The sequence below is a fragment of the Rhipicephalus microplus genome, chromosome X (assembly GCF_043290135.1).
Source record: "Rhipicephalus microplus isolate Deutch F79 chromosome X, USDA_Rmic, whole genome shotgun sequence".
NCBI lineage: Eukaryota > Metazoa > Arthropoda > Arachnida > Ixodida > Ixodidae > Rhipicephalus > Rhipicephalus microplus.
Genome location: NC_134710.1, coordinates 366428672 through 366444721, shown reverse-complemented (window position 1 = coordinate 366444721; position 16050 = coordinate 366428672). Strand labels below are relative to the sequence as shown.

General features: G+C 46.7%; 1 protein-coding gene across 8 annotated transcripts in view; it reads right to left on the bottom strand.

Annotated features, from left to right (window-relative positions):
* LOC119161099 (phosphatidylcholine:ceramide cholinephosphotransferase 2) overlaps positions 1-16050 on the bottom strand; it is a 294133-nt gene that overhangs the window by 56726 nt on the left and 221357 nt on the right. For 6 of the 8 annotated variants that reach the window (XM_075879920.1, XM_037413434.2, XM_037413435.2 and 3 more), the window contains 3 exons: positions 14475-15061; positions 11029-11146; positions 372-528 (listed from right to left, as the gene is read on the bottom strand). In XM_075879920.1, the coding sequence (XP_075736035.1) occupies positions 372-528; positions 11029-11146; positions 14475-14971 (772 nt within the window). In that variant the 5' untranslated portion in view covers positions 14972-15061. Of the gene's footprint in view, positions 1-371; positions 529-11028; positions 11147-14474; positions 15062-15267; positions 15448-16050 lie in introns of those variants that run through there. The other 2 variants (XM_075879925.1, XM_075879924.1) reach the window with 2 other exon arrangements.

The window sequence follows — 16050 nt, the reverse complement described above, 5'->3', positions numbered from 1 at the left end:
CGGAACAAAACCGAGATTTAACTGCACAAGAGAACCAAGGAATCTTTAAAAGGCTGAGTGTTGTAACAAGGCCCATATTAGTTCAGAGCGAGTAAACTACAATGATGAACAAATCCAAACACAGCTTGAACAGTATAGAGACAAATTTAACAGTGGCTGACAATGCATCATCATATTACGCCTGGCCCGCAAACAATTACGATACGCTGATAATTTTGCGTTCAGTTATGTACAACTAAAGAGCCACCAAGTATTGTAATAAAGTACTACGAGCAATGAACATTCACAAGGAAACAAAGAATTCAGATGTATTATGTTCACGCATCACATTCTCAAGGTATACTTGAATACTTGAAATTTTGGCTACTTACATTCCCTGACAACGAGGTAAGAAAGAGTTAAAATGACTGTGTGCCCACTGTAGATGTAGTCTCCACAGAATGTGTGTTGCCCATTTATGGACAGTCCAAATCCACTCAGCAGCTGGGCAACCCGTTTCATTATTAGCAGTGGATTTGTGCTATTTGCCTGGAAAAAAAAGAGAAATGGGAATGGACACCAGTCAGTTTCAGCTGAACTTGCTACAATGCAAGTGCTTAAACCCTTTTGTTCTAGTTCCTTTTTTAATTCGAAATGTTCTGTGCAAAACAGAAAGAAGGAGGAAGCTCCATGGAAAGAAGTATTGCCATCCACCTTACAGCAACTACAAAGCTACAAAAAAAGTACGAGTTTTAGTTATTCACGAAGAAAAGCCACAAAGTTATCATGCTCCCTTTATCTCTGAGCCAGAAGCAACTACTGAACTGCAAAGGTTCCTTTTCAAAAAACTCTCATAGATTGTCTTTGTGCATTCGTATTATTTTAGAGAGGAGATGACAGTTTTCCCCTTTGACTTTTAAGCTTGTGATGTTCATCTATTCATTACAAGCTCATTACAACATCATAACTATAAGTGATGTCAAAGCTCATTATAACATCATAACTATATGTAATGTCAAAGCTCATTACAGTATCATAACTATTTGCAATGTCAAACAAGCAAGCAAAATGGCATAATTGTTTCACACCGGTTCCTCACAGCATTGCATCCATAATTATGGTGCACTGACATCTTCAAATGAAGTGCTATTGTTATGAGGCTGACGATACATGATCATCATAACACAGGAGACAGAAGGCGACATTAAGGGTCACCTGACTAGACCTCCAGCCCCACAATCTACGTTCACTGCACAATGGCATTAAATAAAATAAAAACAAAGCAAAAGCAAAATAATGTTTGGAGACAGTAAGTAGAATCATTTATATAGCTAACTGTAACAATGCAAAAAAGAAAGAAAAAGAAATAGAGATCACAATATACATGTAATTGAAATTGCACTAATACAAAACAGATTATATACCTTTATGATAAAAAAAAAAAGAGAATGTATTGTCATATACACAATAATCGTGACAATAACCAGATAGGCACGTATATATTTGAACTGTTTGCGGCCTATGCATAGTGCATGAGTAAACCATTATGGCGATTCGGTGGAGGATAGTGATTGAGTAAGAGGGCATGGAAGTCTGCTGTAGAGCATGTTTTGACAAATGTACGACACCATGCTGCTTTTATTATGCGGTATCGCGTTACATACACACCTAAATAGATTACATTTATGGGCATAATGATGGCAAAATGAGCACAAATCGGTAAAACCACAGAGGAGCTACTTCAGAATGGTTCGCAAGCATTGAATGTCCCTTCATTCTTCACCGCACCAACCGGCTTGTGTCCACAGATGCTGCTTCAGCTTTGACATGAATAAATGTGACGACGACACACACTGTCCGATTCTGCAATGCTGCTTTCTACCGATTAAACAGCAGCTGCATTACTTTAGGTAGTGTGACACAGCCTGCACACGCGGAGTCTTAAAAGGTGTTGCAGTGTGAGTAATTGCGCAGCTGCCATGACCACGGTCTCTACCAATTGAAATTTGGCTTCATTATTTCAGGTAGTGTAATGCAGCTCATGCATGGGGTGTCTTGAAAGGTGTCACAAGCATTTTTCAAAGAGGAAAGGGGTAGAAACACTAGTCTTTGCCAAAAATGACACTTTCTCACTTGGAAACACAAATTGCTTCAAGCTGCAATGTAGTAAAAAATTCTATTATTTCTCGGCAATTCGAATTAGTTTTAAACTTGAATGACTTCTGAGTATTTGTATATAATGCTACTTCATCATGAGCATTAAGCCTGTGACACAAATCATTCCCCGGTGTCGGAACCATTTCTTCTAAAAAAAAAATGTGTATGTCCCTTCTGCATAGTTCCACTCTGACAGAGACCTCAATGCAGTGAACGTGTTGCATTTATATAATATAATACTAAAGAAAACAATCCTGTGTGCAGGGTATGAAAGCACTTTTCTGGTTGTTGGGTCGAGTTCTAGCAGTTTTGTTAGGAAAGAGACATCTTCATTGGCTGAAACATGAGGCCGGTGGCTGCTTGAAAAAATTGCTTAGAGATACTAAGAATAGGTATTCTTATATTAACAACAATGCCGCAACACTGATTGGACTAAGATTACTTTGAAAAATTACACAAATGAATGGTGCTCACAGAACAGGAAAGGAAAACGGTACTAAAAGATTTAAACATAGTGCGTGCACGTTTACTGCCTGCACGAGTTGAATTGAGCTTTCTTATTCTTGCCAGAAAGTATACCACACCTCTGCCTCTTAGGATGGCACACAAACAGCTGTATAAAAGCGGTGCAGGCTTGTCGGCCGATTATGACGCATCCGATCACCAAGCATTTTCTATCAACACAGTATTTCACTAGAAAGAAGGCGACTTCTTTTTGCTGAGAATCCAGTTTAACCACCGGAGAATGTTGCCCATATGTTGAATATTGCCGCTCTTGACCATTGTGTGTGCAAAGGCGGCAAACAAAGGCCTTTCTGCATGCATCATACGTGTGAGCAGGCCTGCACTAGCCACGCGAAAGCATGTTGTCTACCAATTCTCCTAGTGGCATTTGTTTCGATCTGCTGTGTGGTGCTACCATCTATGGATAGTGCGAATACATGCACATTCACTTGTGTACCTACATATTTATACTGCAAGCACATTGATTGTACTTCCTCACTTGTACATGATCATCATCGTCCCTAATCTTTCTTCTTGTTGGTGTTCTTGTTGGTATTCTACAGTGTGGCAGACACTGTAGAATAAAGAATTCTGCTGGCCTTGTCTGGTCAGGTCTTCCTGCGTTTTTAAGAGTGGTGGAGGCGTGAGGTTCCTTCCAGACGCAGGAAGATTTAACCGGCAGAGGTCAGCAGAACCCTTTATTTCGTCGTGTCTGCCTCGGCTCAGAACACCAAGAAGAAGAAGAATGATGATGGCTATCTACAAGTAAGAACGATTAAGTGCTTGAAATGTGCTTACAATACAAATGAAGTAGCTAAGCATGATGCGAAAGTATTGCCACGTTCCATTTCCCAAGTTTTTGTTATCGTCCGAAAACACCGCACGATTCTCAGCGCAAACCGCGCCTGCAGTTTTCTAGAAGGTTCCGGACTGTAGTAGATCATTTCGATAAGATCACGCCCACTGTGCGAACGGTACAGATTGTTCTGGAAGCTACGCCACCGCCAACGATAACGCTAGAACATTCGACGGCAAGAGTATAAATGCCGACGCGCTTCGCCGCTTGTCAGTTGTTGATCGAAGGCCGACGCTCCGTTCGCCGCTATCAGTCCGAGACTGCTATCTGTGCGAGACTGCTGCTGTAATTGGACTTTCAGTTTACCGGGCACAGGTTCGCCCAAATAAACAGTTAAATCCTAACACGAAGTCTCCTGCCTTCGGCCACGTCACGACCCCGTGACATCTAGTGGAGGAGCTGCTTCGTTCATGTACCGGACGCCCCCGTCAAGCCGTGAACCCAGCCCACGTCGCGAAGAAGACACCGACACCAACCAGGAGCAGCGAACAAGCCGCCGACAGCAAGGGCTACCACCGGAGTACGGGCTTCTACCAGACAAGGCGCGGAAGACGAAGGCCATGACCGCGACTGCAGCGACAATGACAACCGCAGCGTCCCAGCCCACGATGGTCATGCATCAACCCAGGGAACCACCAATTTTCCATGGGTCATCGTTCGAAGACCCGGAGTCCTGGCTGGAGACATACGACCGTGTGGCCGCCCTCAACCACTGGGACCATGACGAAAAGCTGCGTCGTGTGTTCTTCTATTTGGAAGACACCGCAAGGACTTGGCTTGAAAATCGGGAGTCCACGCTCCGAACGTGGGATGTTTTCTGCGGCGCATTCCTTGAAACGTTCGCGAGCGTCGCTCACAAAGAGAGGGCCGCTGCTTTATTAGAGACTCGGGTTCAGCTACCAAGTGAAAATGTCGCCATTTTCACAGAAGAAATGACCCGACTATTCCGTCACGCTGATCCAGACATGCCTGAGGAGAAAAAAGTTCGTTTCCTCATGCGAGGGGTCAAACAGGAGCTCTTCGCGGGACTGATGAGAAACCCACCGATAACCGTCCAAGAATTTGTAGCAGAAGCGACCACTATCGAAAAGACCCTGGACATGCGCACCAGACAGTATAATCGTCGCCTGACTGCAGACTGCGCTGCTGCTCAAGCCAGTAACTCCGGAGACCTGCGTGAAACGATCCGAGCGATCGTGCGGGAAGAGCTGCGCAAGCTGTTGCCTTCGGCCCAGCCTCAAGTGGATTCAATTGCCGACATTGTGCGAGAAGAAGTTCGGCAATCGCTTCAAATTCCCCACGCACCGCTGCCCGAGCCGGAAGCTATGAGCTACGCCGCTGCACTGCGCCACAACGCTCCTCCCCGTCCACGCCAAAACGCCGCCCCATCGCACTTCCGTCGACAGACGCCACCGCCGCCACCACCCCCACCGACGTCATACCGTTCGCCAGCGGCCCAGCGCAGTGCACCGAGGAAGACTGACGTCTGGCGCACCCCTGACCATCGCCCGCTCTGCTACCACTGCGGCGAGGCCGGACACACATACCGCCGTTGCCAGTACCGACAGATGGGACTGCGTGGCTTCGCCGTCAATGCACCGCGTCCACAGCCAGGAGAACGACCACGTGACATCGCCGACTACCTGACAGGAACTCGGTGGACACCACGAAGCCCTTCGCGTTCGCCGTCGCCCAGCCGCCGCACGTCACCGCACCACCGGCAGTACTCTGGCCCAACGCGGGGCCGGTCTCCTAGCCCGTATCCGGGAAACTAAGGGCAGCAACCGGTGGAGGTGCGGTTGCTGTGCGACGAACTACCGAAGATCCTCCTCCGACGACGCCGCCGCGACGGAGCTTTCCGAACACAACGCCAGCCAGGCAAAGCCCTGACGGCGAAAGCTCATTTACCGAAGGTGGCCTGACGACGCAGCATGGAAGCAGCGGAACAAGCCGACGCAGCCGTGACCCGACGCCACGCCTTAACTGTAATGCGAGACGGCGAACTAGCGACCTCGACGTTCTTATCGACGGCCACAGTGTGACTGCTCTCGTCGATACTGGAGCCGACTATTCTGTCATCAGTGGGTCGTTCGCCGCGAAGTTAAAGAAAGTTAGGACAGCTTGGAAAGGCCCTGAAATTCGCACAGCCGGAGGTCATCTCGTAACGCCTGCAGGAATCTGCACAGCGAGAGTCACCATTAACGGCCGTATTTATCCTACAGACTTCGTAGTCCTACAGCGTTGCTCGAGAGATGTCATCCTTGGCATGGACTTCTTATGCCTCCATGGTGCTGTCATCAACCTAAAAACAAAGTCGATAACGTTATCCACAGAAGAAGCACTACCGCCGCGCACGCCGTCAGGACACCATGCCTTGAATGTGCTGGAAGAACAAGTCACCATTCCGCCTCGCTCAAGCGTCATTATTTCAGTCGGCGCTCCTAAATCATCTGACTTGGAAGGCGTCGTTGAAGGCAGTCAGCATCTGTTGGTCACCCGAAATATTTGCGTCGCAAGAGGAATTGCAGAGCTGCGGGGAGGCAAAGCAACGGTTTTGCTCACGAATTTCAGCAATGAGTACAAACATGTGAACAAAGGAACAACGGTAGCATACATCGAAGAAATTGTCGAAGCCACCAGTGCTTTCGCCCTCGCCGATTCTGCGGAACCTGCTCAGAGGAACCAAGCCCCTCCCATAGCTTTCGACGTCAATCCCAGACTTCCGAACGATAAGCAAGAACAGCTCAAGGCCCTGCTCCTGCAATACGAAGATTGCTTTTTGTCGTCATCGAAAATCCGGCAGACCCCAATCACGAAACATCGCATCATAACCGAAGAAAATGCCAGACCACTCCGTCAGAGTTCGTACAGGGTTTCGACGCGAGAACGTGAGGCCATGATGAGACAAGTTGATGAAATGCTGCGGGATGACATTATCCAGCCGTCCAAGAGTCCATGGGCATCCCCCGTGGTGTTAGTGAAGAAAAAGGATGGGACCCTACGTTTCTGCGTCGATTATCGCCGCCTGAACAAAATCACAAGAAAGGACGTGTATCCCCTCCCACGAATAGACGACGCACTTGATCGGCTCCATAACGCCAAGTACTTTTCGTCAATGGACCTTAAGACTGGCTATTGGCAAATCGAAGTCGACGAAAGAGACCGAGAGAAGACGGCGTTCATAACACCGGACGGCCTCTTCGAGTTTAAGGTGATGCCCTTCGGCCTTTGCTCAGCGCCTGCAACGTTTCAACGCGTTATGGATACAGTACTGGCAGGATTGAAGTGGCAGGCTTGCCTTGTGTACTTGGACGACGTCGTCGTATTTTCCTCGAGTTTCGACGAGCATCTTCGGCGCCTTGAAGCTGTACTTCAAGCCATCAAGACTTCCGGACTCACACTGAAGCCAGAAAAGTGCAGATTTGCGTATGAGGAGCTCTTGTTTCTGGGGCACGTTATCAGCAAGTCTGGAGTTCGTCCCGATCCACGGAAAACAGCCGCCATCGCCGACTTCCCGCCGCCCACTGACAAGAAAGCCGTGCGCCGATTTCTGGGCCTGTGTGCCTATTATAGGCGGTTTGTGAAAAACTTCGCCCGCATCGCCGATCCTCTCACTAACCTTACCAAGGCCGACGTGGAGTTTAAGTGGGAAACGCCGCAGGAACACACTTTCCAGGAGCTTAAACATCGCCTCCAGACGCCTCCGTTACTTGCCCATTTCGACGAATTCGCCGAGACAGAAATACATACTGACGCAAGCAGCGTAGGTCTTGGCGCCGTTCTTGTGCAGAGGGCTGACGGACTTGAAAGGGTTATTAGTTACGCCAGCCGATTGCTATCCAAAGCAGAAGCAAATTATTCCACAACAGAAAAGGAGTGCCTCGCCATCATCTGGGCTACGTCGAAATTTCGCCCCTACCTCTACGGCAGGCCCTTCAAAGTTGTGAGCGACCACCACGCATTGTGTTGGCTAGCCACCTTGAAGGACCCCTCAGGTCGCCTCGCACGATGGAGCCTGAGACTTCAAGAATATGACATTACTGTCATTTACAAGTCCGGCAAAAACACTCCGACGCCGACTGTCTCTCTCGTGCGCCTGTCGACCAACCGCTACCCGACGACCCGGATGACGACTACTTCTTAGGAACGATAACTACCGACGACTTCGCTGAACGACAGAGGGCCGACCCGGAACTTAAGGCCCTGATAGAATACCTCGAAGGCAGGACCGCCGAAGTCCCGAAGATATTCAAGCGCGCACTTGCGTCGTTCTTTCTACGAAACGGTCTTCTACAAAAGAAAAACTTTTCACCGCTTCGAGCTAAGTACCTTCTTGTGGTGCCTTCAGCTCTGCGACCAGAACTCCTGCAGGCCCTTCACGACGATCCGACGGCAGGGCACCTCGGTGTTTCTCGCACGCTCGCGAGGATACAAGAAAGGTACTACTGGCCACGTCTTACCACCGACGTCACCCGTTATGTGAGAACATGCCGGGACTGTCAGCGACGCAAGACACCGCCGACAAGGCCAGCGGGACTTCTGCAGCCAATTGATCCACCTTGCCGACCTTTCCAGCAGATTGGTATGGACCTACTGGGGCCGTTCCCGACGTCGGCTTTCGGAAACAAGTGGATCGTGGTAGCTACCGACTACCTCACCCGCTACGCCGAGACAAAAGCCCTGCCAAAAGGCAGTGCATCCGAAGTAGCTAAATTCTTCGTCGAAAATATCGTCCTACGTCATGGTGCCCCAGAGGTCCTTATCACCGACAGAGGAACGGCATTTACTGCCGACTTAACTCAAGCAATCTTGGCATACAGCCAAACAAACCACCGCCGGACGACAGCGTACCACCCACAGACCAACGGCCTCACCGAGCGGCTTAACAAGACGATCGCCGACATGCTGTCAATGTACGTCGATGTCGAACACAAGACGTGGGACGCCATTCTTCCGTATGTGACCTTCGCATACAACACGGCGGTGCAGGAGACGACGCAGATATCGCCATACAAATTGGTCTACGGAAGGAGCCCGGCAACAACGCTCGATGCCATGTTACCCAACGTCACCGACGAAGAAAACCTCGATGTGAGCGAGTACCTTCAACGCGCCGAAGAAGCCCCACAACTTGCGCGTCTCCGTATCAAGAATCAACAGACGACCGACAGCCACCGTTACAACCTTCGACGACGCTTCGTGGAATACCAGCCCGGTGAACGTGCTTGGGTGTGGACGCCGATACGCCGACGTGGACTAAGTGAAAAGCTTCTGCGACGGTACTTCGGACCGTACAGGGTGGTTCGACGGCTCGGCCCACTTGATTACGAGGTTGTCCCCGACGGCATCACGAACTCTCAACGACGCCGGTCGCGACCTGAAGTCGTCCATGTCGCGCGCCTCAAGCCGTTTCATGCGCGTTAACAAACTGAACTAGTGTTTTTTGTATTATTGTTGTATCGTAATTTATTCATTGTACTTTCTTGCATTATTATTGTACTTTCATCTTTAGTTAAAGCATCGGGACGATGCCTTTTTTTCAGAGGGGGGCAATGCCACGTTCCATTTCCCAAGTTTTTGTTATCGTCCGAAAACACCGCACGATTCTCAGCGCAAACCGCGCCTGCAGTTTTCTAGAAGGTTCCGGACTGTAGTAGATCATTTCGATAAGATCACGGCCACTGTGCGAACGGTACAGATTGTTCTGGAAGCTACGCCACCGCCAGCGATAACGCTAGAACATTCGACGGCAAGAGTATAAATGCCGACGCGCTTCGCCGCTTGTCAGTTGTTGATCGAAGGCCGACGCTCCGTTCGCCGCTATCAGTCCGAGACTGCTATCTGTGCGAGACTGCTGCTGTAATTGGACTTTCAGTTTACCGGGCACAGGTTCGCCCAAATAAACAGTTAAATCCTAACACGAAGTCTCCTGCCTTCGGCCACGTCACGACCCCGTGACAGTATGTTTCGGAGTGGCTTCTGATATGAAGAAAAATGATGTAGCCAGGACTGATCTTAAAAGTGACTGCTTTTGTTTTCCATTGTTTCCACTATGAGTCGATGACTAAAATTATCTAGACCTCCTTTGCAGTTATACCCAGTATTGCTAAATGAGCAAAACAACTGATACAAAGAAATGAAATCAAAAGAGAACAATGGTCAATATATGGGACTAGGACCTGAATTCAAAGGGTTCTTCTCTACCTGATGCTGATTTTAGGAAAAGGAGCAAGTTCACCTGCACATAGCCTTTCTGTTGTTTCTTCAGACAGTGCAAGAAAAAGGAAATGATTTTTTGATGTCTACCACTCAAAATGACATAACCAGTGAGTGCATGAAAATAGTGTGCTCTACTAAAACTTGAGACAACTCACAGATTTTCTATTTTTTTTGTCATTATGTATGCTTTTCCAGTGTGAGAACAGAAATTTATACAAAGGTCAAGAACCCAGCTGATATCTTACTTGAATATTACAGAATAAATATCAACTAGCTACACTCTAAAAAAAGATCGAGTAAAAAGGGCGTCTTTTTGTCCCATAACAACAATTGTCACCTGTCTTGCATTCCTTCCTTTTGCTATCGCTGCGCGCCCGTGTACATTCCGGTCACGTCACGAACGACATGCGCATTATCAGTGTTACATAGCATTCTCGATAGAAGAGAGACCAGAGCCGAGTTTTCAAGAAAGGAAGCACATACAAGCCTAATGACAATTATTGTTGGGAGACAAAAAGACACCCTTTTTATTTGATCTTTTTTAAGAGTGTACACTAAAAGCTGTATCAAAAATATGAATTTCAGCAACAATAATTGTTTCAAATGTTTAGAGCGCACTTGTTCATCAATACTCAAGCTTTCAAAATAATTTTAGAAACTATGATGATTTCAGGCTCGACTTTGCCGACAAAAGCCTATAATTTTACTTGTATTTCCACACAAAACCAAGTTCATGTTTGCATTCAGTGATTAAGGATTGTAATAGCACTCATGAATTCCATGGTGATGAACAGATGCTTTTGTGCAATATGCTGAACAAAGCAGCAGCTTATATCGTTTCCGTGCAGTAGACATCTCGAGTTGTTCTGAAATTCCTTATTGACCCGACAGAAAAGCTTGAATAATGCCTCGATCACAGTTATAGTTGCATAATTCTGGCCAACATGTGGTGCCGCACACTAGTTTTTTCAACAAAATGCACACGAGTTTTTTTTTTTAAACCGAGAGAGTCACATCATATCTGCCTCGTTCTTATCACAATTGTCATACTCTACAAAAATGTGCATCATCAAAATCTGGCCTGCTGTTTCTTCCACAGGTACTACAACTTCATGCGCACACACACAAAAAAAATTGACATTTGGAGCTCCCTATTCCCCCCTGCAGTGATGAGAGTTATGAATGCAGTGCCTGTGGTGCTACTTGTTGTTTGTGGGTGCTACAAACTCTAGCAGGCAAAAAAGACACAACTTCCGAAGCAGTTGCCAACAGAAAGTCCTAACCAACTTGGGATGAAAAATGCTGCTACTTACTTTTGGAGAACAGTAGTACGTTGTACTTGCAACAGGGATTCGTGTGACAAACATTGTAATACTCCTCATAAAGTATAAAAGACCCATAATGAAAAAAACACGTTGCAAGACAATCCACCTGCGAAGGGCAAAAATAAAAGAAGTATATTAATTCAAAATAAAATTGTAAATGTCTTAACATACTTCATTAAATAATACAAAACTGAGATCATGCAACATTGCCCTGACTATGCTTGAAATACCTGCTCAAGAACCTTTGTCAGAAGCTTCTTTTTCACCCCTTCCCTGCATACCCACTCATGCAATATGGATATGTCTAGATGGTTATTAAATAAGAATTAAGAAAGGTTCAAAGAACTGTGACAAGCCAGTCGTCTTCTGTGCATGAATATCGCAGTACTAGCAATGTACCAATTTCTGGAGAACTAGAAAAATTAGTTGACAGGATGGCAGTGTTGGGTGTCATACCAGCAGCCAATATTATGAGATTATTATTATTACTCATACTATTGGCTGCTGGTATGACACTCAATACTACCATCCTGTCAATAATAATAGTAATAAAAACAACTACTGTGCCGATATGAAACTAACAAAATAAGTTTAACATGACAGACTTTTTGCTGCGCACAGTCTGTCAAAAATAAAAATGTGTGCCGACTGTATTAGTGGCAGTGAAAAGAGAGCACTACTTATGTTGGGAAGCTCATTTAAGATGGCGCCAATGTCACATAAAATGTTCCAATTGAGTTTACAAAGATTTGAAGGAGTACTGACACAAATGTTTGAAGCTGGGTTTACATCCAACTTACAAATTTCTTGTATGCAGAAATCTTGCTGTACACTAGACTGCTCAAAGCACATGTGTAGCTCAGCAACTGCAGAAGCATTTTATTCTGACATTAAGGTAAATATTTTCATGGCATGCCTATTGACAATGACACTAGTGTGATGCAGGGCTACGGTGGCTAAAAAGGGAGGTGGGAGCAACAGCGGCCGCGGAGAGTACTAGCATAGTATGTCCGCAGCGGTGGCGCCGCTGTTGCAGCTTAGATCGGCCATCCGCGGCAAACGCCCTGCTGCCAAGCTTCCAGGCGCACGGCGATGGAAATAATAGAAATCTCTAGAGCTTTCAAACAATGAACTTTAACATGATAGCATTAAAGAGACCATTTCCCAGAAATTTCGAGGTCTGTGTCGGCGTTGGGAGTCAGCGTGGGCACTTGTGAGCGAAAAATAACCATCTTGTGCATGACCAAAAAATGAAGAATGATGAAAATAAAATTAATGTTAATAGAGATTTCTGGGTCCTACTGAGGATTAGACCTGGGCCGTTTGTGTGGCAAGTGGGTGGTTTACCACACAGTCATTCGTTTGATTGGGAATGCAGTGAAAATAAGGTTCCGGCCTTACAAACACTCGTCCTGTACACGTCAGGCTTGACAATGCAACATGTAAGATAACCGCAATATTGCGTGGTACAAGCTTCATTGCCATCGGGCATCATAACAAGCGATTATCAAGGACTTTGTGACTTGAAGCTGGACACCAATTACAAGAGGCATGTACACTTGTTACTCCACGTATTTCCTTTTATGTACACGTAGTGGGTGCATAGCAAGTTCCGAATGATTTCATGCACATAACTGCTCGCTTAAAGCATGCTACCGATCCCACAGACTGCAGCCATATGCGAATGCTTTAGTGACACAAATCACTTCCAACATTTAACAATTACATATAGTAATATACAATTTCAATTTCTTGCATAAGATCATGCAAAGAGAAAAATATTCACCAAGTGGTTGAAGTACGCACTAGGAACTGGATGTTGCTATCACGTTCAACTCTTAAAGGCCAAGCTTAAGGATCCCCACAACTTTTCTGTTGTAGAATTTGGCTGTGCAGTTAAATAGGTGGGGTAAACTTTGTACAGAATAGGCCAAACATTGAGCTGTTTCTACTACCACTAAAGGTAAGAGGCAGCGTACTTCGCAATTAAACTGTGTGTTAATCTATATGTACCACGTCAAACATAGGCGCAGAAGTCAGTAAACCCTCTTAATTATAAAAGATCATGGTCTACATGAACCGTCTAAATGCGATGCAGTTTTAAAGGCAGTATATATTTACACTAACTTTGCGATTGTTTACTTTTCGTCTATCAGTTGAAAGTGTCATATTTGATGCAGCATTTTCTTTATCTCGAGTGACACAGATGGCGTGCAAAGGCTTGAAAACTACGCGTTTATTTTTGTACACCCCAAATGTCATGCAAGAGGCAGTTCTCAAACACTCAAAGGAAATATAAGTAAAATCATGTAATAAATCTTAAGTAATGCAACGAAGCTTTAAATAGCGCATTCGTTTACGCCACTGCTTCCTCATGCTATGATTTCCTCCTTTACTATCAAATGCCACCTTGTCATTACATAAAATTTGATCAGGCTGTTAGTTAAATCTGTGGAATATTCTTTGAAGCCAACACAGACCAGTTTATTTTTTGTTAGCACTGAAATCAAGTCTATTACGCTATTTACTATCAGTTTGTTGAATCTGAAGCAGTGTGTGAACGAGTCTTGCCTGTTCGCAGACTTGCTCGTTCATTCAATAATCGGAAGTTTCAAATATTCATGCAGCCATAAAACAGCCTTTTTCAAGCCTCATCAAAACTTATCTTTTAAAACTGCTTTGCTAGTGTTAGTGAGAGTAAATTTCTTTGAAATAGATCAAGTTCCAGTTCTCTAGTGCCATCTGGTAAAAACCAAACAACAGCAGAAGGCACTAAAGAAAACCAAGCAGAAGTAAGGAGCTCCACATAAATCCAGCCCTTTTGTGATCTTCTCAGTCGCTGCTCATGTTCTTTGGTGCCTGTTGCTGCTGCTAATTAAATAAACTAGCCCAATAACGAGTTTTCACAAATTTCCAAACAACTCCAATACTTTGCTGCATGTTTTGATCGAACTTAATGTGAGAAGATTTAGCTAGGCAACTGTTCCATGTGCTGCAGGAAGTGCCATATAGCAAAACAAGACCACAAGACAATGTAAGATCTTTGTACACATCGCACGTACTCTGTAGAGCACATTTATCTTAAAGGAAGATAAAGCGTGCAAACATGGATAAAAGAGAAGCAAACTAGACAACACAACTGCATTCTCTTTTCTTGTATCCATGTTTGCCCAACTCACCTTCTTTTGTGGTTATTCCTTACTAACTAGTCTGACTTTTTAACAATGAATTAACCATTTCCTTCTCAATACAGATATGCACCTGTGAAATAATACATAAGCATGAATAATAATTATATTTATGTGAATAACTTTATATTAACAACAACTCACTTTCTGCCCAATTTTCCACGTTTCTGAGGTGTGAAATTAGGCAGAACCAAGCCCTAACTAGGAGCGGTTGCCTAGGGGCATACTAGCGCAGACAGCACGAACCTGTAGCGGTGGATGAGCAGCAAGCCAAGCGTGGACCAGATGCAGAATATGATGATGGACTCGGACACATCGAGCGCCCAGTCAAGCGGCGGGAAGAGGTCAAAGAAAACGTCCGGCAGCGGCGGGTACTTTGCGCGGTCGGGAATGCGCTCGTGCACGTAGGCCAAGCACGTCAGGTTGAGGATTAGGTTGGCCGACAGAAAGGTGAAGGCCACCAGGGTCTTCCATTTCTCCTGCAGCAGCCGCGGCTCGCCGCCACGCTCCACGGGGGAGGCTGTGGTGCCGATGCTGATGACCGTGTCGCACGCGAGCAGGTCGCCATTCTTGTCGCGCCGGTTGCGATACTCGTCGCAGCTGGCGTGGTGTTCGGGCCACGAGTGGTGCAGGCCCGAGGTGCCGCCGACACCAGATGAGGCGCCCGACGCCGCACCGTTGCACAGCAGCGGCTGGCCCTCGGCGCCAGTGGCCGACAATGTGGTATCCATCACCTGAATCATGGGGCGTCAGCCCGCCGCCGCCTAGCGCCAGCGGTCTCCTCCACGCATCGCACCGATGCCCTGCTCGTCCTGGTTGTCGGGGTAGCACGCCTGCGCGCAGGAAAAGCGAGAATTTTCTTCCACAACGGTTGTGCAGAAAAAAAAAAAAAACGCATGGATGCTGTTATTTCTCGGCACTGAAGCCTCAGACGATTCAACTGCTAGTGCTAGAGAAAAACACACTTGCGCTGTCTATTCATCTCGCTAGTGGCAGACAAAATAACTATAAATCACACGGGAGGCACTGGTACTACAACCTAGTTCCTTTGACGTACGTCGGACGTTCGAACCGGCGGTCAGGAGCGACGAAATGTCACCATTCCGGCTGCCGCACCCACGCGTACGTCGGATCGGACGCACAGTGCGTGTCGCGCTTCCTAAATTCTACGTAAACGCAATGCTGCCAAGCACACACGCACAAACGCATATATCTACCCTAAAGCGTTATCTCACGACCACGGCCGCTCGATCTCCCCCTTTGGTGGGCTTAAGATATTTTCAACCGTGCGGAGTTCTTTAATGTGCAGAAATCGCATAGTACAGGCGCTTTAACCGCCGCAGCCGGGACGGTCTTCTTTCCAGCGTTCATCGTATTTATTGCACTAATATGCGTCACTCAGTCATCGGCCACTAATCCAGCTAAAGTGATGCAGCTTACTTATGAGAGCATGACAAAGCACTGATCAGAAATAGAGCGTATCAGAAACACGTGAAACTGCCGGCGCAGATAGCCCATTGTAGCGAAAGGAAGCTTTGGTAGAACATAGCCTCCTAGATTTCCCTGCCAACGCCTCCTCTAGAAAGTTGCCTGAGGAATGGCTCGCACCAATGCTCGCACTCCCAGCGGCGTTGGCCAGCCTTCAGTTTTGAGCAAGCGCCGCTCAGTGGCGCTCGCGACCAACCCTATCATCACGGCAGCGGGCCGTACCAGCTAAGCGCTTTTCATCTGCAGCCCATACGGGCGCGTCAGTCGAGAGTTGTTCGAGACCTACAACCACGGAGGAAGGAAAGGTTCCTTCCTCCGTGCCTGTAACTGTGCA